Consider the following 27,213-nt stretch of genomic DNA (forward strand, 5'->3'; position numbering starts at 1 on the left):
AAAAACAAAACACCAATTATGTGTCAGCACTTGAAGTGCTTCAAAAACCTAAAAATATTTTTTCTAAAAACGTTTCAATAATTTTAAAAGTACTTTCAAAAGAGTCTGAAGTCTTTACCATAAAGCAAATGATTTTGCCATGACTCAAGAAGAAAAAGTAGAGATAGAAAAGAACACCGACGGCTACAGGCTACAACACTATGTTTTCGGTAGGTGATGTGTCGAAAGTTTGGACCCGGCTTCTCTGCCCTCTCACTTCGCATGCACTCCCATCCCCTCCTATTATGTGCTGTCACGGTTAAGCCACATCAACATTTTATATTGATTTTTTTTTATAGAGATAATAAGACAAAAATCAATAGTAATATAAAATGTTGACGTGGTTTAACCGTGACCACACAAATATGAGGGGATGAAAGTGTATGGGAAGTGGGAGGGTAGAGAAGCCAGGTCCCGAAAGTTTTGTTTTGCTGCCAGCCTAGGAACTAGGGTTAGACCCTTGATTTAGAGGTGGACAAACCGCCCTTGATATAGAGTGGAATATTCTCGACGCAAACACAGTGAATAATGTCTTCCTCTTTAACCCAATAGGTCTTTAATTTTAACTTTCATTCCATTAGTTTAGATGAATTAGTTTACGTTATCCAATCACTTGTAAAAGAAAAAATATTGGTCAAGTTAGGATTATGGTGCGCGAATACGAGAGTGGAGGGTTCTGCAATTCGTAAAAACTCAAAATTTCTCAATTTGAGAGCGGAATGGATTCAAAAATTAAAAAAGTATAAAACTAATTAAAAAATGTCCACTTCTTATCTGTTAACATGAGCATTAGCAACCCAACCCAATTGAGTCTCCTAGTATTTTTTGTTGAAAGGTACAATTTATTCAATCAATTATAATTGATAAGTTTATATCCTCAGTAAGAATGTTGAAAAGAAAATCGGGACCTATACAATCTCATATAAAGGTTCCCCCTACAAATTGAATGAAAGTTGCCATGTATGGTCTCCTAGTTGACTGCCGTATAATTACCATGTATAGTCTCTTGGATATTACATGTATTTGCCTTCATAATGGATTAGAATAATACACAAAAATTCTCAAAATTTTGACATGGTAACAGAGTGGGTTTTCAAATCTGTTGTCAAATTATTGGGTTCACTTATAAACATTACCAATGTAGCTCCAAGTCTGACCCACTCCAAAGTGGTCCTACGTAAGGGGCGTGTTGAATAAAGTAAAAGGTTTCACATCGGCTATCTTACCAAAAAAATCACAACTTATATCAAATGTTTCCACTTCTAATTGTATTGAGACCTTTTGCATAGAAACATCACACCTATTGGTTGCACAGGTGATTAAGTAAAGATAGTATCGATGCTATTAGTAGTGTACCGTGACCATCTCTCTGAAACTTTGACATTATCGTACCATGCTTCATAGGATTGGTTTTTCAATGGTTTATAAGCTTCACAATTGTCAATTTGTTCTCTAATCCCCTCCTCCCCGAGTCAAGGAGGTTCTTGTTCTTTGAATGGAGAAGGCATCCGCTTGAACAAAAGGAGAGGAAGGATAAGCATCGTTTGCATGTCCAATATCCTTTCGGAGTAATGACTTGAAGTGGACATGCATCATCTTCATCTACTTGTACCAAAACAAGCAAAAAAAACCCACAGAAAATCACTCTCACAACACAACACGATGGATGGACAAAGAAAGAGAGAGTGAGAGAGACCCAACTTGGTTTCCTTCCTTTTTATGATTTTCACCGCCTCATAAATATAGTTATATTTTGAAGTTGAAGTTTCTGGTTGTGGTTTCTTTGTGGTAACCCTACATAGCTACTTGCAATGTGGGGCTCGATATTGGAGTTTGAAATAAGTTGTAAATAGCATATATATGAGTATGAAATAAGTTGTAAACTCGGTCGATATCTAAGTTTGAATTCTCATAAGAAGGGGTGGGCAGAAAAACCGTTCAACCAAACCAACCACCAAACCAAACGGTAAATATCAATTAATGATAAAAAGTACATATTTTATGAACATTTAATTTGTTGGAAGCGTTCCAATTGAACCTTCCCGACTTAGGTTTAAATCACATGATTATGACTCATAAGCGTAATACCATTTCAATTTACCTAAGAAATTCCGCACAAAACAAATTAAAACGACTCAAAACCCACATGAGCATATGATACGACGAGACATGATTAACACAACTTTTCTCCTTTTTCAACGAGTACTATGAAGTATTCTATTATTGCAAGTTAATTTATAAATTCTGACTTTTGTTAAATTCCAAGATTATTTCCCTCATTCAAATATAACATTGTAGTAAATATGATTTCCAGTCCTTTCTATTTCATTGGTCCACCTCATAGTACCTCAAAAACTTATATTCTCTGGACCTTGACCAGATCTCTTTCTTTCTCTTAGACGATCTGGATTTTGGAGCTTTAATTCTGAGAGAATCTCAAGCTGATTAACTTTAATCCGACTGCGCTGTGGGCATTTTATATAATAGTTCGAAAAAATTAAACTGAAAATCACAATAGGGGACGTCGATAAACTCATCAGCTGAAGAATATCAATCATAAATATGCAATCACATGTTTCAATGCTCTTGATTATCCACTTCTTGAGTGATTTTTTGTTGTGACAATTACAAATTCGCATAAGCTGTAACTACGAGTTTATTTATTGGTTTTACATACTAGGTTTATGACGTGATCTGAATGATCAGCAATGTGGTCCAAGAAAGTGAAGAATTTGGATTACGATGAGTAGATGAGCCTCGTGAACCAAAAGCAAGCGTAGAAGCCGATTGTTCCGGTGACAACAAAGAATGCATAAGAAGCAATGAGCATGCACCCGAAGTATAAGAGGACCGAGACCAGCTTTGTGATTTCGAGCTTTGTGAAGAAGTAGAATGTGGCGTAGAGGAAGACGTACAGAGCCGATGAGCCGGATGTGAGGTATGATCTCCACCACCACAAGTAATCCTCGCTGCACAACTGGAAGTAGCAGAGGACGATGGTGATCTCGGCGCATGTGATGATGAGGATGATGAAGACCAAGAAGAGGAAACTTAACATGTAGTAGAACTGGTTCAGCCATATCGAAGGGAGGATGAAGTATAGTTCGACGAAAACTGCTCCGAATGGGAGGATCCCTCCGATTAGAATTGAGAAAACTGGGTTCATGTACCAGGCCTGTTCTGGGATCTGTCTTGGGACTTTGTTTGTCTTTACTGGATCCTCAAGTGCTGGCTTCCTGAACCCAACATAGCCTCCCACAAATACGAGTGGGACTGAGATTCCGAACCAAAAAAAGACCAGGGTCAACATTGTGCCAATTGTCACAGCTCCAGATGAGTTCTGGCCCCAAATCACAGTGTACAAGACAATGACAATGGCAGAGATAATTGCTGGGAACATGACTGCAGTCCTGAATGCGATTTTCATCCATTCTGTACCCTGAAACGTCTTGTACAAGCGAACTGAGGCATAACCGGCGAAAAGTCCCATGAAGACAAAAGGAAAGAGCATTGTGGTCATAAGACCGCCCCGGTTAGATGGGGAGAGGAAGCCTAGGACAGCAAATATCATTGTCACCAGTATCATTCCAAACAATTGAACACCAGTTCCAACATACACACAGAGCAATTCAGAATTATTTGGAGCCCTGAAGACATCCCCGTGGATAAGTTTCCATCCTGGTTCTTCTTGCGCTTCTTCCTGGGTCTCAAGTTCATTATACTTGGAGATATCACGGTAGAGTGTTCTTAGCATAATCATCGCTACCATACCCGAAAGGAAGAAGACAACCATCCATGAGTTGACAATTGAAAACCAACGGATTTGGTTACTCATCCGTAGATAAGCATCCCATCTAGAAGCCGACTTCACATCACTCTCCTAAACAGGTAGACATGAAAAGAAGTATCTTATCACAAATGACAAAGTATGTTCAACACCATTACATCAGAAATATTAGGGCAATAGACATACGATAGTAGTTCATGACACAAATAAATGATGCTGTAATAAGTATAGAGTAGACAGTAAATTATGAGTTATAATTCTCCTACGAGAAAATACCAAGTAAAATTTTAAATTACGGAGCTTACCTGGAATTCAACATCATAGGTAAATACGATTTCTTGCTTCTCGGCAACCTCTTGAGGAGAGTTAGAATTAACAACAGTATGTTTCGAATGGGGGTTACAGTTAGTAAAACGAGTCCTATCATTCCATTTCCCTTCATACTCATGTTTAACACTGTGGACATTCAACAGTCAAACAAACCATATTACCAACTGATAATTTAGAAAGAAGATTCAGCAAGAAGGAAACATGCAGGAGAAAAGGAACGCCCTGAAAAATACTGACCTGAATGGTTTAACCTCAAATCCCACAATTCTTGATGTTCCAGTTCGCGGATCTTTATGGTACTTTACAGTAAATGCCAGATGGTTGTGGATGAAGTATTCCTCTTCTTTGCTCTGAGCACAATAACATACTGTAAGAACGAGAAAAACATAACCATCCCTGCATAAGAAAGGTATTTGGTGCCAACAAATAATGGACATACCCCAGCATAATGGCCTTTGAACCCAATGTGGAATCCAAGCTGATAAACAGTACGAGTTTTTTGCTGTAGCCTTTGAATGGGAACGACTAGAGGTACATTATCAAGGATCCTGTCATAGAAAAAAAGGAATCTTAATGAAACACTCATGGTACTGTTCACTTTTAACCTTAAGAACATTTGTACCCTGAAAAGTCATTGCTGGTACTATTTACTTACACCTTTATTTTGTCTTTGTGATTAAAACTAAAGTTTTTAAGGACTTTTCGTTAGTTTTGCTTAGAAAAAAAAAGGTCTTAATAAGAGATGCGACTTCGTTTTAGTTCCTCTAATGTACTAGGATAAATCATTTAAAGTGTCGGAAAAATACATGTTCACTCGATACTCGTCATCTATCATCTCCTTAAACTCGTTTACGATTTTGGCATTAGGCATAATCCGGCTGACAATTTTGCACATCTGAGACTCCCGCATACTAAACTGCACAAGTCCGATTGTAAGTTTATGAACATAGGAGAAACAAGTAGGCTTAGGGTTCTTAGAGTTGTACAAATGCAATAACACTAACCACATAGGGGGAGCTCTCGATCCTGTCACCTCGGAGCACTTCCCCAAGATTCTCTATACTGTCGACGATTCTCTCAGGTTGGCAGTAAGGGAGAGAGTAATATGAGTAAGGAAGCTGAGTCTTTGTGGAAGTCAGTGCGTTCACTTTAACCTTCAAACGATCTCCCTGCAATAATTCAAATTCCGCGAGGCAAAGCACTTTGCTTCTCAGTCAAGTGAAGTAAAACAACGACGGAATTTCAAATCTAATTTACAAGAAGTAATTCAAATTCCACAGACAGCATTTGTAATCCAGTGAAACTAAATGACGATCTTCTTAGAGTACTTGCTTAGGAGTTAGGGCATATACGGATCGATGTCGGACCAACCAAGAACTGATGCGCCGCGAATTACACTCACTATATTTGAACAAAGGTCAACTAACCCTAATTCGCCGATCATTTCAATAGCAAAGTAGCAACCAATCGAATTCACGATAACCTACTCTCCAATCCTTCTATTTTACTCCATTTTCTCGGCAACCAAACAGACGAAACCTAACACTAGGTCACAAACAGTGGAGAAGCTACACAGGAGCAAGGTGGGGAGCCCGCCCCTCCTCTCGCCGGAAATCGTCGGTTCTAGTTGTGCTGCACGGCGCTGCGCTGCTGGTGCTGCTGCACGTTATAATTTTTTTTAGAAGATACCCAGGCCAAACGACGTGGTTTGGGCTTGGGATTTAAAAAAAGTGCTAAACAAAACGGCGCGGTTTGTGGGAGGGTGCGATCCCAATCAGAGATTCATACGTGGGATTGGACGGATTAGGATTCTTTATGTGGGGTCTTTAGAATCAATCAATTATGTCCGTTCATCTACATCGTGCGATTCGAAACTATTTGTAAAAAAATATTTAAAATTAAATATAAATAGTAACTAATGAAAACTGACCGCATGATATACAATGAGTGGACACAATTGATTGATCCTCCAGATCTCCACAAAGATAATTTGGAGAGGATCCTCATCCGGATTGGAAGGACCGCCCGATGAAAATTTTAACACGGAAAGAATTTCATATTGTTTTTTGCATAAACAACTTGTATTATGAATTTATGGATGAACGTAATCAATTTTTTCTTCTAGTCTCATCTAAAAAGAAAACTATAATAAAATAAATATAAAAAATTAACGAAAAATGTTGTACAATACTACAATATTGTTGCAGTTCTATTTAGAATAGGAATGTGATTGTGTAAATCCTAGAGAATATGGGAAAGTATTATATATTCCTATTAGGATTAGATTACCTATTAAATGTTGTAATTATAAATGGAAAGGTATTTACCCTTCCAACTACTATAAATAAAGGCACAATGGGGTGAATCAAACACACACAATTAAATCAATCTCTCTTCTCTCTAAAGTGGCCGGCCTCTCTCTCTCTCCCTAAACCTTAGATCGCTCAATCAAATAGGTCTACAACACGTTATCAGCACGCTCTTGCCAGAAGCTGAGGAACTGAAACATCGTATGAGGAGGCTATCATCCACCACATTCAAAGGCTAATTCGTTTTCTGCTGCTCAGGTACGCTTAAAATAAAGGAAGATATTTGAAACGACCCATGAAGCATGAAAACATTCCTCATGATGCATGAACCCCCTATGTTTATATTTCCCTTCCAATATATATATATATATATATATATATATATATATAGTATATGTTCATATATTTGTCACTATATATATTTGTTTCATGCATCGCACAATTAAATTGTTATGTGGAATTTGTGATTTAATGTATAAAATTAAATTAGAAGCATATTGGGTTTTTCCTAAAACCTAAAGGGAATTGAAAAAAAAAAAAAAAGGGAATGGGATTTGGTGCATTGCACCATCCCTGTGCCAAAGAGGAAAACAGGCTTCGGCCTGATTTTGGTTTCTTTGCTGGGCCTGCAGCCCATGGCCTCTCTCGGCCTGCATAAAAAACCTGCCAGCCCTCGGCTGGGCGCCTTATGCACACACGGCACACAAAGCCAGCCCTCGGGCTGGGCCTTTTGCGCCACAAAATCAAGGCCCCAGCTTCGCTGGGCTCCCTGCGTGACCAACCCGCAAGCCTTGGGCTTGCCCCCGTGACCCCTTGGACCAAAACACCTAAACCAGCTACGGCTGGGGGTTTTGTCCCTCCCGTGGCCTGCAGCCATACCCTAGGCCCTGTCAGGCCCTGCCGTTTTTACTCAAGGCACCCCGTGCCTTCCCTTACCCACGACACCCATGCCCAAATAATTTTGGGGCATTTTTCCACCCACAAGCTATTATTTTAGCATTTTAAATAATTTAACCAGTATGTTAATATTATTTTGCTTCTACAATCGACCCTGTATGGCTCGATTTATTGAATTAATTAAAAGTGACTTGCAGTCCACTAATCTGATAATAAATCCAAAATTATTGACCTGAAGATCACTTTTGGACATTAACGATTCAATAATTTATTTTTATACTTTGAACCGTCACATACTTTCGTAGTAACGAATCTCTCACACTTGAGTTCCCGAAGCCAACTCAAATCCACTACACTTAGTTAGTATATTGCATTCTGTGTTTCTTGCAGGAACCTCTCATTATGAACTAATCGTTCATAAAACTAATTTGAACCTGTAGTTTCAAAATTAGTGCCTTTGAAACCTGAAGTTTTCATTCAAAACATACCACATGAAACCTGAAGTTTTCATGCATAAATTAAACTAATATATGTCTATGGCTTACCATATGACTAATCACGTTTTTTCCTCTGTTTTAGGGACATGTCGAACTTGAACAAGCTCGATTTCTCCGCTCTTGAAGTCTCTGGAAGAAACTATCTGAAATGGGTTCAAGACGTGAAGCTCCATCTCACTGCAAAAGGTATTAGAGCCACCATCGAGACACCTATTGCCGACAAACCTGTCGACGAAGCTCAGAAGGCTACTGCAATGATCTTCATTCGAAGACACATCCATGATGCATTGCAGACTGAGTATCTCGCTGAGGAAGACCCACGCACCCTTTGGCTTGCTTTGGCTGACCGTTTCGATCACCAGAAAGACATATACTTGCCTGAAGCAAGACACGACTGACAGCATCTTTGCTTCCAAGACTTTAAGTCCGTGAATGAATACAACTCTAAAGTTTGTAGAATCCGTTCTTTGTTGAAATTTTGCAAAGTGGAACTAACCGAATCAGATCTCTTGGAGAAGACCTATTCGACCTTCCATGCCACCAATATTGTCCTGCAGCAACAATATAGGGCATAAAAATTCACCAAGTTTTCGGATTTGAACTCTGTTTTACTTCTTGCTGAAAAGCAGAACCAGCTTTTGATGAGGAATCATCAAGCTCGACCCACTGGCTCGAACGCTACGCCTGAAGCGTATGCGACCAATTTTAGCAGCCATAAACGACGAAAGAACCGTCGTGGCCGTGGAAATGGGCGGCAAGCCCAACCACGGGCCCAAGGTCAAAAGAGTGCCACACCTAAGGAAAGAATTGCGACCCAGCAGCGTCCACCACTCGCACCTAAGGTCCCAAACTTCAAGAACAAGGGCAAAGCTCCCGTTCAGGCCGCTTCTACTGAACTAGATATGTGTTATCACTGTGGATCAAAGGATCATTGGTCACGTGTATGCCGAGCTTCCCCTGAGGCTATTGCCAAGTATCATTCCCGTCGTGAGTCTAACTTTGCACATGTGGATCATTCAGACGATGCAACCACATCAATGGAGATATCAGACTTCCAGGAGGCATCAACACCTATGGAAGACTAAATTAGACATGTTTTAGGGCATTAGCCCATAGTGGCCGAACCCACTAGGAGTGGTCGGCCCCTACCCCCCCCTATTTTGCTAGGTTTATGGTTTAATTTTGAACAATTTTTCTATGTATTTGGAATCATTTGTTTGGTTTTGGTTTGTTTTGAATTATGGATTGTTATTGGAATGGATATTATTTTCTCGAATTGCTTAATTGAATGAATGAACTTATATTTATGCATGTGACCAATTCAATCAATTTATTTCTAGGTATGTATAGTGGGGAAGTTAGTTGTCTGGCAGATAGTGCAACTACGCACACCATTTTGCGTGAACGACACTATTTTACTAACTTCATACCCAAGAAAGCTCATTTGACAACTCTCTCAGGCTCATCCAACCTGATTGAAGGATACGGAAAGGCACGTATCATGTTATCTAATGGTACAATCTTGACCATTAAGGAGGCACTTTATTCTCCACGTTCCGGAAGAACGTTGCTAAGTTTTTAGAGATATTCGAGATAATAAATATCATCTTGAAACCACTGAAGATCATGGTTCTGAATTTCTTTGTATCACTTCATACGAATATGGCCAGAATCATATTCACGAGAAGTTGGAACGTCTGCCGAGTGGGTTGTACATCACAACCATTCGTAGCATAGAGGCCCACAGTGTGGCCGGCCCTATGCCTGAGTTCTAGGACACTTTGTTGCTTTGGCATGACCGTTTGGGACATCCTGGATATGACATGATGCGCCGTATCCTCAAATCTTCACACGGGCATAAGTTACATCCACACGTTGGAGTCCCGCCATGCATAGCGTGTTCTTTAGGGAAGTTGAATACTCAACCCTCCCATACAAAGATTAATCAAGACCCTCCTAAATTTCTTCAGAGGATTCAATGGGACATTTGTGAACCTATCCAACCAACCTGCGGACCATTTAGATACTTTATGGTGTTGGTTGATGCATCGACAAGATGGTCACATGTTTGCTTGTTGTCCACACCAATGCCGCGTTTGCTAAACTCCTAGCTCAAATCATTAAGCTAAGGGCTCACCACCTTGATTATCCGATTAAGTCGATTCAACTGGATAATGCTGGAGAGTTTACGTCACAGACTTTTGACGATTATTGCATGTCAGTAGGGATTAATGTGGAACATCATGTGCCCCATGTTCACACCCAAAACGGCCTGGCAGAAGCTTTCATAAAACGCCTTCAATTGATAGCTCGGACTTTGGTTATGAGAACCAAACTGCCGGTATCTGTCTGGGGCTATGCAATATTGCACGCATCTATGTTGGTCCGCCTGAGGCCCATCGCTACCCAACCACATTCACCGTTACAGTTGGTCACTGGATACGAGCCTAACGTCTCGCATTTACGGGTGTTTGGGAGCGCCATTTATGTGCCGATAGCGCCGCCGCTACATACCAAAATGAGTCCTCAGAGAAAAATGGGAATCTATGTCGTCATGATTCGCCATCAATTGTTCGATACTTAGAACCCTTGACAGGAGATCTCTTTACCGCACGTTTTGCGGATTGTCACTTTGATGAGATAGTATTCCCGTCATTAGGGGGAGATAAGCATGCTAAGGTTCCTGTAGAACGCCGCGAATTGTCGTGGTATGCTCCCACTATGTCTCATTTAAATCCCCGCACTGCCCAATCTGAAACTAAGGTGCGACAAATTATAGATCTTCAGAACATTGCTCAAAGCATGCCGGATGCTTTTAATGATCTAGCAAAGGTGACAAGATCACATATACCCGCTGCAAACACACCTGCAAGGATAGATGTACCCCGTGTACATCAACAACCCGTCTGGGAAGGCTGAGCCATCCCCAAAAGTGGGGAGGCCGCACCCTCCACACGGTATGGTACATTGGCGGCTAGCCAATCATCTGCTCCGACCCTGAAGCGTGGCAGACCCCCTGGTTCAAAGGATTCACAACCCTGGAAGAGGAAAATGGCACCAACTAGTGACCCTAGTTTGAATCCGACCACCGTTGACTTATCCGTTCCAACGCATGAGGTTATTCTAGATTACAGTGATGCTTCAAATGGAACATGCCAGCCTCCCGAGAATCGTGAGATTTTGGTCCATTACACAGTATTGGATGAGGTTTGGAATAGGTATGAGATGATCGTCGACGATGTATTCTCGTACTCAGTAGCTACTGACATCATGCATAGCGATGACATTGAACCACGTTCCGTCGATGAATGCCGACGTAGAACCGATTGGTCAAATTGGAAACAAGAAATCCAGGTCGAACTTGATTCACTCGCGAAACATAAAGTGTTTGGACCTGTCGTCCCTACACCACCACGCGTGAAGCTTGTTGGCTACAAGTGGGTTTTCGTGAAGAAGCGTAATGAGAAGAATGAAATAGTGCGATACAAAACACGCCTCGAAGCGCAAGGCTTCTCTCAACACCTTGGAATTGATTACGAGGAAACATATTCCCCCGTAATGGACGTTATAACGTTCCGCTACCTTATCAGTTTGGTAGTTTCTGAAAAACTGAATATGCAGCTTATGGACGTGGTAACCGCGTATCTCTATGGGGATCTAGATACGGAAATATACATGAAAGTTCCAGAAGGACTTCCATTGACTGGCTCAAATAGTTCTAGACCACGGAACATTCTCTCAATTAGGTTGAGGAGGTCACTCTACGGATTGAAACAATCTGGGCGGATGTGGTATAACCGTCTGAGTGAATATTTGACAAGTCAGGGTTATGTGAACAACGAACTATGCCCATGTGTGTTCATAAAGAAGTCACATTCCGGATTTGTAATTGTTGCAGTTTATGTCGATGACATGAACCTCATTGGTACTCCCGAAGAGCTTGAGGAAATTGCTGCAAACTTGAATCAGAATTTGAGATGAAGGATCTTGGGAAAACTCGATATTGCCTCGGCCTGGAGATCGAGCATTGTTCAGATCGAATCCTAGTACATCAATCGAACTACACCCAAAAGGTGTTACGTCGCTTTAATGAGGATAAAGCGAAGCCTTCGAGCACACCCATGATCGTTCGGACTCTAGATGCTAAATGAGATCCCTTCCGTCCAAAGGAGGATGAGGAAGAGATTTTGGAACCCGAAGTTCCTTACCTAAGTGCAATTGGTGCTTTATTGTACTTGGCTCAGTGCACTAGACCCGACATCTCATTCGTTGTGAATCTATTGGCTAGATATAGCAATGCGCCTACACGCAGGCACTGGAAAGGTGTCAAAGGCATTTTCCGCTACCTCAAGGGTACTACGGATTTGGGCTTGTTCTATACCCACAAATCTCCTAGTGTTACCGCCCCCTATGGATCTAGGATTGATTCTCGCCTTGTTGGTTACGCAGATGCTGGATATCTGTCTGACCCACATAGAGCACGTTCTCAAACGGGTTATGTCTTTACCTTTGGAGACACCGCTATATCTTGGAGGTCTACTAAGCAAACGCTAGTTACGACTTCATCTAACTATGCTGAGATTCTCGCCCTGCATGAAGCATCGCGTGAATGCTTTTGGCTGAGAGAAGTGATGGGACATATTCGAAGCACTAGTGGTCTTACATCAGTCGTTGACCTTCCTACGACGATCTTTGAAGACAATGCAGCATGTATCGAGCAGTTAAAGAAGAGATACATCAAGGGAGACAACACCAAGCACATAGCGCCGAAGTTTTTTTACTCACACCAGCAGCAACATCAGAACATTGAAGTCAAGCAAATCCGTTCCCAGGACAACCTGGCCGATCTCTTCATCAAGTCATTGCCAAAATCTACATTTCAGAAGCTCGTCCAAGGAATCGATATGCGTAAATTATCAGAATTAAAGTAGTTCTCTTATTTAATAAGTTATGTCTAACTCAGGGGGAGTATCTAGAAGCATACTCACATGATCTTAATGTACTCTTTTTCCCTACGATTAGGAGCATTTTTCCCACTGGGTTTTTGCTACCTAACTAGGTTTTAACGAGGCACCCGTTCTGGGATGATCATACTCCGTTGAGTTCACTATATTCGTCCAGTTTGACGATTGTTTTAGACATTATGCATATTTTCTTACTTTTCTCCTTAGTCTATGGGTTTTTCCCCATTCCTTGGGTTTTACCATAGCGAGGTTTTGTGAGTTTTTACAAATGCATACTTCAAATTAAATTTGAGACTCGCGATGACCCGTTGTGCCGATGACTTCATCAACTATTCTACCTTCTCTGCTGAAGATCTGATGCGATAGTTTGTTGAGTATTTACACACTCAAAAGGGAGTGTTGCAGTTCTATTTAGAATAGGAATGTGATTGTGTAAATCCTAGAGAATATAGGAAAATATTATATATTCCTATTAGGATTAGATTACCTATTAAATGTTGTAATCATAAAGGGAAAGGTATTTACCCTTCCAACTACTATAAATAAAGGCACAATGGGGTGAAGCAAACACACCTCACAATTAAATCAATCTATCTTCTCTCTAAAGTGGCCGGCCTCCCTCTCTCTCTCTAAACCTTAGATCGCTCAATCAAATAGGCCTACAACAAATATATCATTTTTATTTAAACCAGGAGAAAATATGAAATTTTATATTTCAATTTTATTCAATTTTAATTTCCTGTGCTAAGTGGCAAAGGTTTTTTATGAAAGTTGACTGTCCTATTTATAAAATGTGGGAGGAAGACTTAGGTTAGAGAAGGAATCTTGCCAAAGTCAACTATAACTCTTAAGGATATGAATTAATACTGTAATTCGATTTTGATTGTACTAGAATGGGATGAGATTCTTACTTGTACGTTGTATAAATATAAGCCCAAGGTTCTAAAAAACGCTAGACGCTAGTCGGGCAGCAGGCTAGCACCTAGCGCCTAGGCGGCCTAGGCAGATTTAGGTAAATTTCTTGTATATCTTGTAAATAAGTGCATATTGACACCTAAAAAAAAACTATACTTTTATGGATAATATAATAATGATAAAATGAAAATTAGGTACACTATTTCCATAAGTATTGGATGAACTTGTAGTAAATCCATCATTTGCAAATTAGATACACCATTTCCATAAGTATACCACCATGAAACCAAAAAAGAAAAAAACATACAATTAATAAAAATAAATAATAAAAAAACCTCCTAGGGCAGCCTAGGACCACCTAGCCCGCCTAGCGCCCAGCCCGCCTAGGCCCAACCCGATTTTTTCACCCGATTTGCCCAAAAACGCCTCGGTTGCTAGGCGCCGCCTAGGGCGTTTTTTAGAACACTGTATAAGCCTTTGTGTTATGAATAAAATCATTCAGAATATATTTTCTTTATTAGGGGTTAGACGAGTGTCAATTGAAAGATAAATTCTAAGCTGAGTTTTTTTGTGAAGAAATTCAATGGAAGCTAACAATGCATTACAAGATAGTTGTGGTGTCATGCCTAAAGATATATAATTAAGGGATTAAGGGCTAATCACAATGATTTTTTACATGGGTACTATACCATGGTTGATCTTCATGACCTCGAACTTATGGTGACCTCAGATTTTTTTACATTAGTACTATACCATGTTTTTTTTATATGGAACCTTGTCAGTAGCAATTGGAACTTGTTTATATTGATAAACTATGAACAACATTGATATAGTCTATTATGTAAAAGGGTTTTGAATGTCGCCCCTCCACCCCCCCCCCCCCAAAATAATTCCTGGTTTCGTCACTGGTCACAATTTCGAAAAGGAACACACATATCACTCATTTAATACACAAACACATACAATACAAACAATCGAAATTAAATGAAATTATGGATTATATTTGTTGGCGATTAAGAGCTGACCTTCAAGAAGTCCTGCGAAGCGACGCCAGGGAGGTAGAAGGAGTGGGCGCCATGGACAAGAAGTAAGAAGATCGCAAAGATTGCCAGGACTGCCGGGGATTTACGAGATGCCATGGCCTCCGGCTGAGAGAGAGAAGAGGAGGCCTGTATAGGTCTGGAAAGGAGGCGAAGGAGGAGTTAGTTTATTGGTTGGTGTTTAATAGTTCGATTCGTATTTACTATTGCGTAGAAATAAAATAAAATTTATATATACTAAAGCCGAATGAAAACAAAAAACATGTATAAAGTATGTTATGTTTACTTTTTGATGGGGCTCAAATCAATAAAAAATAAACAAATTGTTTTCGAAGTAGTGAAAAATATTTAAAAAATCAAAATAAAGTATTTGAGAGTGTTGATGCCAAGAGCTTGATGCCGAATTTCGACTCAGCTTTAGCGTACCGGGTGGAGAAACTTATGCTGTCAAAAACTAATGTTGGAGTCTTCACCGTGGAATTGAAGCCTTGGTTGGACAGTTGTGACATCAAACATCAAATCTTTAATTTTTTTTTAGTATTGATAATAAACATATTACACTAAGAATAAACGGTAAAGACAAACACATTAATGCACAAAGAAATAAACCCTCTTCAGATAATTATTAGCAACTGTTATATGTGTTATAATTTTTATCCAATTTAATTTTTCGGATGAGGACATGGAGAAGCAGCCTTGGAACTACTCTCTCTCTTTTTAAAACTTCATTGATAATTCAGCCATTGTTAATCAAAGTCAAAAACTGGTGAGGGTCCAAATTTGTTGAACATAGGCTGTCAGTCTAAAGTTATTATAATTTAGTTGCAAATTGAAATACTTATAAATCTGAACAATTGTAGAGATTGTATATAGCTTGAATTTGAAAATTCGGACGGACCCTCTTTCTTTTGTTGTATTGCTAATAACCTGAAAACTGTCTCAAACCGAGGGCTAGACCAAAGGGCTTGTGGGCCTCACTTGGCCAAAACCAGGCAATCAGGCTAGTGGGCTAGCCATCTCCAACCAGCCAGCCTAATTTTTTTTGTTCTTTTCCATTTGCCCAGCCCACTTTTTTTGGATTTTTTTTTAATTTCTAATGTTTTCCCTCCACCATTTCTCACATATTTTTCACCATTTTATACTATCTTACCTCATTTTATTTCAATTCTTCACATTCCATATTATAGCCCTTTGGCCCTTGATTGGAGATGGTTTTTTGTCACAGGGCTATGTTTGGTCTATGGACCTTTGGCCCCACAGTTGGAGATGGTAAGAAATATGGTTATGCACTGTTCATTAAAATATTAATTTCTTGGAGGGCCAGATGGCTAAAACGAGCATTCTGGCCCTCATTCGGTTGGAGATGGCCTAAACTACTCGTTATGAAGTGACCTTAAATTAGTGGTGGACTATAACTAAAAAAACTCAAAACCCTAATTTAGAATAATTAGGATGTCCATTCTTGATAGGTAAACATGATATCCACATCTTTTGTTTTAGGTATGTTTGCCCACAACGCATAATTATATGCTAATTTTAAAAAAGACGCTAAAAAATGTGTTAATAAACATACAGCAAGTGAGGCGGCTGTTTGGCGTTTTGCGATGGGAAGGAGTGGATTTTTATCAGAAATAGAAAAAGAAAAAAGCAAAATGAAAAAAGAGTTTATCTATTTATAGAATTTAACTGCACAGAAGAATACTTGAAAAGCTTTGGAATATTCCAATATTGGAACATACACGTGTCAGGTTGTTGCAGCTGGACCATCTGGTTTTTATGATTCTTAACAAACTGAATTGCAATAACTCTCAATTTCCACATTATTTATTGCCATTGCCACCATTGAGATATGTGGACTATTTTGTAAAGAAAATGTTTATTTTTTGGACCAAATTTTTTTATTGGGCCTTGGATTGGGCCTACTTGAATCAAAACATTTACTCGGACCGCTCCATCTTCCCCTACTATTTATCCCAACCCATGTTATACTGTAAAACTTGTTCAAGCCCAGTCGAACACACATTCATAGCTAGTTCCGACACTGCATCAATATAAGGCGAGAGTTTTCGGTGGATCAAAGCACGTACATATATCTATCTATATCTGTATCTATATTAAGAGAAGAGGGCTTGTCAACTTTTTACTCCCTTTTCTTCCAATTTTGCCCCTCACTTTTGATACACAATGTTGCCATTAGGAGGGCAAAATAGTAATTTTGTATCAAAATATTTACATATATATATATATATATTATTAAGAGAAGAGGGTTTGTCAACTTTTTACCCCCTTTTCTTCCAATTTTGCCCCTCACTTTTGAGACATAATGTTGACATGAGGAGGGCAAAATAGTAATTTTGTATCAAAATACATAAGATAAAAATATGCACTTATTAAGATAAATTGTCACACCATCATTTTTTCATACTGGTAATTGAAAATCATGATGTTTTTTGGATAGTTTGAATGAACTTAAGCGGTTTCGCTTGAGAAGAACGTGGGAGGAGGTGGACGGTTGTTCACACACACAAAGTGTGTGCTCTATGCTAGTCATAATTACGTATGCAATAGCTGAAAATAATTGGAGTGAATGATTGTCGTAGAATTTACCTGACAAAAGCAATCACGTAATGCAAGAGATAAACATGGCTCAAATTCAAGGAAGGGAATGATTGAAACCCAAATAAAAAGAATTATTATTGACACTAAAAAATTCTCATTGTATACTCCGTAATTTCAATATTTAAAATAAAAGTATAGTTTTGAAAAGTACTAACGAAAATTTTGAACTATTAATAACAGTTCTAAAATATATTATTATTTAGAGATTTGATTATTCAAAAAACAAAAATCTTAAACTTTAATTTACCTATTTAGGGGTCATAAGGTACAATTTAATCGCACGCGAAACACGTGATTTGCTAAAATACAATTTCTTGGGACCCATCCGCACGTAACCGGACCCCGCCTAGCATAAAAAATGGGCCCACACACCATGTCCATGATGACTCAACCTTCCACATACGCGCACGCCCGAAAAAATACCACGTGGTTACTTCCTTAAATATCACGTTTGGCTTGGAGGGAAAATGATCCCCAATCCTCTTTGTGGGGATTCAGGATCAAGTAATTATGTTCGTTTATCGTACATCGTGCGATAAAAAATCATTTAAAATTTAAAATTGAATATAAATAGTGTCTAACAAAAATTGATTGCACGATTTACGATGAACAGACATGATTGCTTGATCTTTAGGATTCCCACAAAAATGATCCAGCAGGGATCCTGATCTCGCCTGGAGAACTAAAAACACATATATGCCTGTACAAAATCCGACACTGCACCAATATAAGAATCCTAGCCCTTACATTCATAGCTAGTTCTGACACTTCACCAATATAAGGCGAGAGTTTTCGGTGGATTGAAGCACGTACATATAATATATATCATACTTACATATGCAATAGCTGAATATAATTGGAGTGTACGATTGTCGTAGAATTTACCTGACAAAAATAATCATGTAACGAAAGAGATAAACATGGCTCAAATATGATTGAAACCCAATTGTTGATACTAAAAAATTCTCATTGTATACTCTGCAATTTCAATATTTAAAATAAAAGTATAGTTGTGAAAAGTATTAATGAAAATTTTAAAATGTCAATAACAATTTTAAAATATATTATTATTTAGAGATTTTATTTTCTAGAAACAAAAAACCAAACTTTAATTTACCCATTTAGGCGTCATAAGGTACAACTTAATCTCACGCGAAACACGTGATTTGCTAAAATATAGTTTCTTGGGACCCATCCGCAAGTAATCGGACCCACCTAGCATAAAAATGGGAAAACGATCCTCGCACGTTTCTTTTCCTATGAATTTTAGGGATTCCGCAATCATAACCATTCATCGTATATCGTGCAGTCAATTTTCGTTAAGTACTATTTATATTTAATTTTTAAATTAAATTTTTAAATTATTTCTGATCACACAATATACGATAAATGATCACGATCATGGGATTCCTAACATCTCTAAGAAAGGGATCCTCGCATCCTTTTCATAAAAAATGGGCCTACATACCATGTCCATGATGACTCAACCTTGCACAGACGCACACGCGCAAAGAAATACCGTGTGGTTACTTCCTTTAATTTTAATATCACGTTTTGCTTGGAGGAATCAGGATCCTCCTGACCAGGCTCATCGGGCCATTCAACTTTTATCCAACGACTATAATTATTATAACTTTTAGAGAGGTCCCCTGTTTGTAGCCGTTGGATAAAATTTAAACGGCCTGATGGGCCTGGTCAGGAGGATCCTGATTCGGCTTGGAGAACTCGAAACACATATATGCTTGTACAGAATCCGAAAGTTACGATCCCCTACCCAGCAAGCCAAAGAATGCAATCCTCCCCCGAATCACAACGCTCCGCGTGGCAAAATCACAACGAAATCAGGCAAAAAAATTTAGAGAGCTTCGATCGTACTCAGCGCAGCACAAGAGCAATCGATTCCCCCCAATCGCAAGGACACACGTGGAAAAATCCAAAACAAAATCTAAGTAGCAAAACTTCCCAGATATTTACTCCGAAACCCAAAGCAGTAACAAATTGACGAAACATACCGAAACTCACCCCGAAATCCAAATCCAGTAACAAAATTACCGCGCCCCCAAATGCGTAACTCCTTCGGGAATCGGGAATCCAAATCCGAATCCGAGAAGTGTTCTATTTCGGCTCCGAAACAGTTCACTATAAATAAAACAGTAATACAGAGCAAATCAAGCCCCTCTGCAAATTCACAGTGAAGATTTTGAAGTCTGCCACAATCTCGCCGTAACGTAAAAAATTGCGTCAGGGATTCTTCAAAGTTTCGTTTTTCCTCGAGAGGTTTTGTTATGGAGTCGGCCGAGGCGAAGAGGATTTCGGAGCAGGAGGAGGAGGTGGTGATGATGAAGTGCTACTGCTGCGGTGTGAAGGAGGAGTGCACACCGGTGTACGTAGCGACGGTGAAGGAGAGGCACCAGGCCCGGTGGATTTGCAGACTCTGCACTGAGGTGATCAAGTACGAGAACTCGAGGTCGCCGAGGAAGATTAGCATTGAGGAGGCGCTGAAGCGGCACGTCCGCTTCTGCGAGGAGTTTCGGAAGTCGAGTCCTTCCGCGAACCCGACGGAGGATCTGATATCGGCGATGAAACAGCTGTTGCGGCGGACTCCGGACTCGCCGAGGAGGGAGAGGCTGGGCGACTGCCGGCCGGCGATGGTGAGGTCCAGGGTCGGTCCTGAGATTTTGGAGGCCCTTGCATGGTCTAAACTTTTGGTTGCTATATTTTTTTTTTATATTTTATATTTTTATTGTGTGTAAATTGATATAATGCAAAAGAAAATAAATAAATAAATAAATAAAGAAAAATGAAGCATAGTGTGGTGGTCATGTACCTATCTGCGTTCTCTATATTTTTTGTTAGAATATCCATACTTTTTAAATACAAAAATCATGATGATATGACTGTGTACCTATTATATCACCGTACAAATACCATAATCAAAATCATTCATGCTCTTCTTATCATCTAGAGTTCATCTAAAAAAAATTTATGTGTTAAACAAATCACTAGTTATGATATTAGTAGCATCTTATAATGAACTTTTTTCATTGCATTTTTTGTCATGCCCTAAAGTGAGGATGATTCTCACTCCCCCCCTCCCCTCCCCTCCCGTTGATTGCCATTAGATTAGTTAAAATTTTAAGATTCATGTCTTAAACAATTAAACCAACTTAATCTAACAATATAGGTGTAGTTGTACTATAATTTTCTTTTTGATATGGATGACTCAATAGTCTTCAAATAGAATGAAAAATAGATGACTTTTAAACGGTGACCAAAAGAATAAATGAATCTAATTATGAAATGTATTCAATTAAATGATATCATATAAGGAATGGAGGCTTTTAAAAAATTATATCAAATTTAAGAGTTTTAATTTATTATGATATTCCTAACTACAAATTTATTAGCAAAATTATCTTGTATAATGAAAGAAATTAAACTCCAAATATTTAAAAACAGAAAAAATAGTGTAGCTCAAAAATCCCAAAATAGTTACCCCGCACATGCACTATATGAAAGAAACATGGCTGGAAGAAAAAAAAATCAAAAACAACAAATATGACAAACTAAGGTGTCGAACCCGTGCACTACCACATGAAGGAACCAACGCTTCCCAGCTTTTTATATATAGAATATTAAGAAGAATTTTAGAATTTGGGGGCCCCAGAAAATCGGGGGCCATGTGCGATCACACTCCTCGCACCCCTCTAAAGGCCGGCCCTGCTGCAGTCCCAAATGCGATTTTCATCTATTCTGTACCCTGAAACGTCTTGTACAAGCGAACAGAGATATAACCGGCGAAAAGTCCCATGAAGACAAGAGCAAGAGCATTGTGGTCATAAGACCGCCCCGGTTAGATGGGGAGAGGAAGCCAAGGACAGCAAATATCATTGTCACCAGTATCATTCCAAACAATTGAACACCAGTTCCAACATATACACAGAGCAATTCAGAGTTATTTGGAGGCCTGAAGACATCCCCGTGGACAACTTTCCATCCTGTTTCTTCTTGCGCTTCTTCCTGGGTCTCAAGTTCATTATACTTGGAGATATCACGGTAGAGTGTTCTTAGCATAATCATCGCTACCATGCACGAAAGGAAGAGGACAATAATCAATGAGTTGACAATTGAAAACCAATGGATTTGGTCGTCACTCATCCAGATATAAGCATCCCATCTAGAAGCCCACTTCACATCACTCTCCTAAACAGGTAGACATGAAAAGAAGTATCCTATGAGATGACTAGTTCCTCATATGTTCAGCACCATTACATCAGAAATATTAGGGCAATAGACATACGATAGTAGTTCATGACACAAATAAATGATGCTGTAATAAGTAAAGAGTAGACAGTAAATTACCGAGTAAAGAAAAAATAAGTAAAGAGTAGACAGTAAATTTATAATTCTCCTACGAAAAAATACCGAGTAAAATTTTAAATTACAGAGCTCACCTGGAATTCAACATCATAGGTAAATACGATTTCTTGATTCTCGGCAACTTCTTGAGGAGAGTTAGAATTAACAACAGGTAGTTAAACGAGTCCTATCATTCCATTTCCCTTCATATTCATGTTTAACACTGTGGACATTCAACAGTCAAACAAACCATATTACCAACTGATAATTTAGAAAGAAGATTCACCAAAAAGGAATCATGCAGGAGAAAAGGAACGTCCTGAAAAATACTGACCTGAATGGTTTAACCTCAAATCCCACAATTCTTGCTGTTCCAGTTCGCGGATCTTTATGGTACTTCACAGTAAATGACAGATGGTTGTGGATGAAGTATTCCTCTTCTTTGGTCTGAGCACAATAACATAGTGTAAGAACGAGAAAAACATAATCATCCCCGAATAAGAAAGGTATTTGGTGCCAACAAATACTGGACATACCCCAGCATAATCCCCTTTGAACCCAACATGGAATCCAAGTTGATAAACAGTACGATCTTTTTGATATAGCCTTTGAATGGGAACGACTAGAGGTAGATTATCAAGTATCCTGTCATAGAAAAAAAAGTCTTAATAAGATATGCGACTTCGTTTTGGCTCCTCAAATATACTAGGATAAATCATTTAAATTGTCAGAAAAAATTAAATACATGTTCACTCGATACTCGTCATCTATCTTCTCCTTAAACTCCTTTACAATGTTGGCATTAGGTGTTATCCGGCAGACAATGTTGCACATCTGAGGCTCCTGCATACGAAACTGCACAAGTCCGATTGTAAGTTTATGAACATAGGAGAAACAAGTAGGCTTAGAGTTCTTAGAGTTGTACAAATGCAGCAACACTAACCACATAGGGGGAGCTCGCGATCCTGTCACCACGGAGCACTTCCCCAAGATTCTCTATACTGTTGACGATTCTCTCAGGTTGGCAGTAAGGGAGAGAGTAATATGAGTAAGGAAGCTGAGTCTTTGTAGAAGTCTGTGTGTTCACTTTAACCTTCAAACGATCTCCCTGCAATAATTCCAATTCCGCGAGGCAAAGCACTTTGCTTCTCAGTCAAGTGAAGTAAAACGACGGAATTTCAAATCTAATTTACGAGAAGTAATTCAAATTCCACAGACAGCATTTGTAATGCAGTGAAACTAAATGACGATCTTCTTAGGGTACTTGCTTAGGAGTTAGGGCATATACAGATCGATGTCGGACCAACCAAGAATTGATGCGCCGCGAATTACTCTCACTATATCTGAACTAAGGTCAACTAACCCTAATTCGACGATCATTTCAATAGCAAAGTAGCAACCAATCGAATTCACGATAACCTAATCCTTCTATTTTCCTCCATTTTCTCGGCAACCAAACAGACGAAACCCAACACTAGGTCACAAACAGTGGAGAAGCTACACAAGACCTCTCGCCGGAAATCGTCGGTTCTAGTTGTGCGGCACGGCGCTGCGCTGCTGGTGCTGCTGCACGTTATAATTTTTTAAAGAAGATACCCAGGCCAAACGACGTGGTTTGGGCTTGGGATTTTAAAAAAGTACTAAACAAAACGGCGCGGTTTGTGGGAGGGTGCAATACCAATGAGAGATTCATATGTGGGATTGGACGGATTAGTATTCTTGTCGGATTCTTTATGTGGGGTCTTTAGAATCAATCAATTATATCCGTTCATCTACATTATGCGATTAGAAATTATTTTAAATTTTTTATTTAAAATTAAATATAAATATTAACTAACAAAAACTGACCGCACGATATACGATGAGCGGACACAATTGATTGATTCTCCAGATCCCCACAAAGATGATCCGGAGAGGATCCTCATCCGGATTGGATGGACCACCCGATGAAAATTTTAACGCGGAAAGAATTTCATATTGTTTTTTGCATAAATGTGTATTATGGATCAACGTAATCAATTTCTTCTAGTCTCATCTAAAAAGAAAACTATAAAAAAATAGAAAAAAATTAACGTAAAATGCTGTACAATATATCATTTTTATTTAAACCAGGAGAAAATATGAAATTTTATATTTCAATTTTATTCAATTTTAATTTCCTGTGCTAAGTGGCAAAGGTTTTCGATGAAAATTGACTGTCCTATTTATAAAATGTGGGAGGAAGACTTAGGTGTTAGAGAAGGAATCTTGCCAAAGTCAACTGTAACTCTTAAGAATAGGAATTAATATTGTAATTTGATTCTGATTGTACCAGTATAGGATGTGATTCTTACTTGTACATCAAGCATATACGTTGTATAAATATAAGCCTTTGTGTTATGAATAAAATCATTCAAAATATATTTTCTTTATTAAGGGTATTGAAACTGATGGGTTAGGAGCATGGGTTGATGTCTGTCCGTGGCACATCAAGGTCAAGTTGTGACTGCAACTCTTTCCTTATTTTCGGGTAGAGTTGTAGCTACCACTAAACCGTCACTTTGTGTTCTTCCTTAATTCTAGGGTTTATATCTTCTAGTAGATTTCTTGTAAGTTGTATCTAGGGCTAGCCTTTTTCTCTCTAGTTACTTCTTTGTAGCTGTTAGCATTTGTTTATTGGGTGGGTTTTCCCTTCCTTGCTCGGTCTCCATATATGAGACCTCTCTCTTGTATTTCTCTCTTATGAAAAATATACACACTTTGTTGAACTCAAAAATCAACATGGTATCAGAGCAGGAACCATAGGGTCCTGTCTCTGTTGTTCAATCCATTCCATTCTAAATTTTTTTTTCTTCTTTCTTGGTGTCTTCTGCTCTTCGTTCACTGTCATGGCAGAAGATCAAACTTTAAGCCGAGAGGCAGCAAGCTCGTCAAACACTTCACCTTCCAGTGTGATTCATGGTGAGATCAATCCAAATCTGCGCCTGTGCTCAGTGTTATTAAACGAGTTTAATTACCTACCGTGGTCTCATGCCATCTCTTTTGCCCTAGGTGGAAGATTGAAGCTAGGGTATGTCAATGGAATCACTAACGCACCTGAACCACCCTCTACATCGTATGGTGCATGGCTTGCAAACGTCAGCTTGTTATGTCCTGGATACTTAACTCTATGGAACCTAAGTTGTCTGAACTCTTCAGTTACTCATAATCTTCTCATGTTTTGTGGGAATCTATCAAAGAGATTTATGGCAGCCAGAACAATGCTGCTCGTATATTTCAACTCAAGAAGAATCTCACTGGGCTAAGGCAAGGTGATCAATCCTTCGTGCAACACCTTGGGAGCATAAAGTCCATGTGGAACAAACTTGACATGTATCGTCCACATACAACTGATTTCGCTGCACTCCTCAAAAGAGCCGATGAAGACAAAGTGTTTCAACTTTTGGCAAGTCTTGGAGCAGAATATGAAGATCTTTGAAGTCACTTGCTGATGACTGCAGATCTGCCCTCATTTAATAGTGTTTGTCAAGCTGTCCAACGGGAGGAAACTCGAAGAAAAGTCATGCACATTGAACCCAAGTCCAACTCTGAGGCAAGGGTTTTCACCAGCAATCATAAACACACTGGTGAAAAAAAATTTACTGGAAAGAAGGCAGATTAGAAATGTACCTATTGCAACATGAAGGGGCACATAAGGGAAAAATGCTGGATCTTACATCCGGAGTTAAAGCCAAAGTTTGATAAGGAAGGAAGAATGATCAAAGAAGGCAAGGGAATTTTTCCAAAGGCTCTCCATTCAACTAGCTCTTTGACTGGTGGTTTTCCAAACTTCATTGCAAATCTCATAGATTTGATAAATGAATTTGCAAGCTTTCTTCAAATGAGAGGAGGCACCACTGAAAAAGAGGAAGTGAAAACCCTAGTATGCCATCAAACTCATATAGCGTAATATATAATAGGTTTTCCGAAAACCCTAGTATGCCATAAAATCTTCGTAAAACATATATCGTATATATTGTGCTAAATAGTGGTATCAGTATTGCCCGAAGGCATATAGAACTCTTCATTCGCTCGAAGGCCTTTATTCATAACACTTCACATATCAATCACCCGTAAGCTCCTACAACACCCACCCGAAGGCATAAATAGAGACCACTAGATAAGCACAAAATCATTGAATATAATCTTTCCAACATAAGTACATATATCTCAAAGCATCTTCATAGTATATAGTCATCCATCATATATACTACAAAGCATGTAAAAACATGTTCATAAATAGTATATAGACATCCATCATATATACTACAAATAACATAAATTCAATAAAGTATGTATTAAAAAATATTCTCATTAAAGCATGATAAATCATAAAGTGTAAATCTAATTTACTCATAAAATGTAACCATTAAGTCATGCTTTCATGTATGCATTTCTACTATTAAAACATGCATTTTAGAAGGGGTCCACTCATAAATACGTCGTCGTGGATGAACTGTGCGAAATAGGAAGGACGGAATCGTCGCTAATAGTCGTACCTAAGAACATAAAGAGTCCAATTAATAAAACTCTATCATAACAATTGAATTTCAGGAAATGGACATCATAAATGGATTCAGGACGTCGAAAAACATAAAAAAGGACCTCGAGTACCCCCACGCATCGCCGTGGGTTGTTGAAAGTTGGCTGGAAAAGTCGTCGACCTCGCCGTGGATGGCAGAGCGTATGCTCCACGCGCCAGCACCGGCAACCCTTCACGCACTCCCATGCGCAGGCCCACATGCGGCCTAAGTTCCTGGGATCCAACTGGGTTGGGCTGGGTCTGGGTCTGGACTTGGGCCTATTAGGTTTGAGCTTGGCCAATTGACCAAGTTCCATGGCCCAAAGGTCAGGGTTCCATAGGGTTTTGGGTTAAAGAAATAAGTTGGGCACCCTAGGGTTTTGGGTTTAAGTTCAACGAGCCAAAGACCCATGGTTTCACGACCCAAGGGCCTTCGTTCAAAAAGGCTTTAGGTTTGGAAGCCTGGCCCGATGCTCTGGGTTAGAGGACCTGGTTAGGGCCTTAGGTCGGGTATGACTCTTTTTCGCCAGAGAGAGAGACCGGAGCTTCCCGAGCTTCGATCGACGCCGATTGACAACCCTAGGGTACGATCCAACTACCAAAATGAAGATAGAGACGAGATGGAGAGTTTCATACCTTCGTGGTCCCTCGTCGTGGCCAGAAAGTTGGCTTGAAGCTGTCGGACTCACATAAAGAATGGGGTGGCCTTTATGTGTCTCAGTGCTCCACAGAGGAAGAGGGGGAGAGAGAGAGAGAGAAAAGGTCTACTAAATGATGGTGGTGGTGTCGTGGTCCTTTGGGTGTACGGGTAAGTGTGTGTGTTGCCGAGAAAGGAAAAGGGATAAAGGTCCGAGAAAGAGTGTGTCTTGGGGAAAGAAGAGAGAAGAAGAGGAAGAGAGATGGGAGATTGCCACGTG

The 27,213-nt window shown here is 39.3% G+C and overlaps 2 protein-coding genes and 1 pseudogene across 2 annotated transcripts; 1 reads left to right on the forward strand and 2 right to left on the reverse strand.

Annotated features, from left to right (window-relative positions):
* Window positions 1-2,593: 2,593 nt before the first annotated feature.
* Window positions 2,594-14,978, reverse strand: LOC126633502 (transmembrane 9 superfamily member 8-like). Its single transcript, XM_050304114.1, has 7 exons — window positions 14,764-14,978; window positions 5,161-5,325; window positions 4,963-5,072; window positions 4,596-4,704; window positions 4,394-4,506; window positions 4,132-4,282; window positions 2,594-3,919 (listed from the first exon to the last, which is right to left on the reverse strand). Exons 1-7 carry the CDS (start codon window positions 14,875-14,877, stop codon window positions 2,777-2,779), a joined length of 1,905 nt encoding a protein of 634 aa, XP_050160071.1. The 5' UTR covers window positions 14,878-14,978; the 3' UTR covers window positions 2,594-2,776.
* A 4,704-nt stretch (window positions 14,979-19,682) lies between these two features.
* LOC126632600 (uncharacterized) lies at window positions 19,683-20,150 on the forward strand. Its single transcript, XM_050303030.1, has one exon. It carries the CDS (start codon window positions 19,683-19,685, stop codon window positions 20,148-20,150), a length of 468 nt encoding a protein of 155 aa, XP_050158987.1.
* A 969-nt stretch (window positions 20,151-21,119) lies between these two features.
* LOC126632602 (transmembrane 9 superfamily member 9-like) lies at window positions 21,120-23,136 on the reverse strand (annotated as a pseudogene).
* Between the last annotated feature and the right edge of the window lie 4,077 nt (window positions 23,137-27,213).

This window comes from Malus sylvestris, chromosome 8 (assembly GCF_916048215.2).
Source record: "Malus sylvestris chromosome 8, drMalSylv7.2, whole genome shotgun sequence".
Taxonomy (NCBI): domain Eukaryota; kingdom Viridiplantae; phylum Streptophyta; class Magnoliopsida; order Rosales; family Rosaceae; genus Malus; species Malus sylvestris.

What these genes read in the sequence shown, in the direction of transcription:
- LOC126632600 (XM_050303030.1), top strand. Translation starts at nt 19,683, where the DNA reads ATGGAGTCGGCCGAGGCGAAGAGGATTTCGGAGCAGGAGGAGGAGGTG.
- LOC126633502 (XM_050304114.1), bottom strand. Translation starts at nt 14,877, where the DNA reads ATGGCATCTCGTAAATCCCCGGCAGTCCTGGCAATCTTTGCGATCTTC. An exon ending in GACGAGTATCGAGTGAACAT is followed by an intron (nt 4,705 to 4,962) that starts GTATTTTTCCGA and finishes TTTCTATGACAG; the next exon opens with GATCCTTGATAATGTACCTC. An exon ending in TTTGAGGTTAAACCATTCAG is followed by an intron (nt 4,283 to 4,393) that starts GTCAGTATTTTT and finishes GAATGTCCACAG; the next exon opens with TGTTAAACATGAGTATGAAG.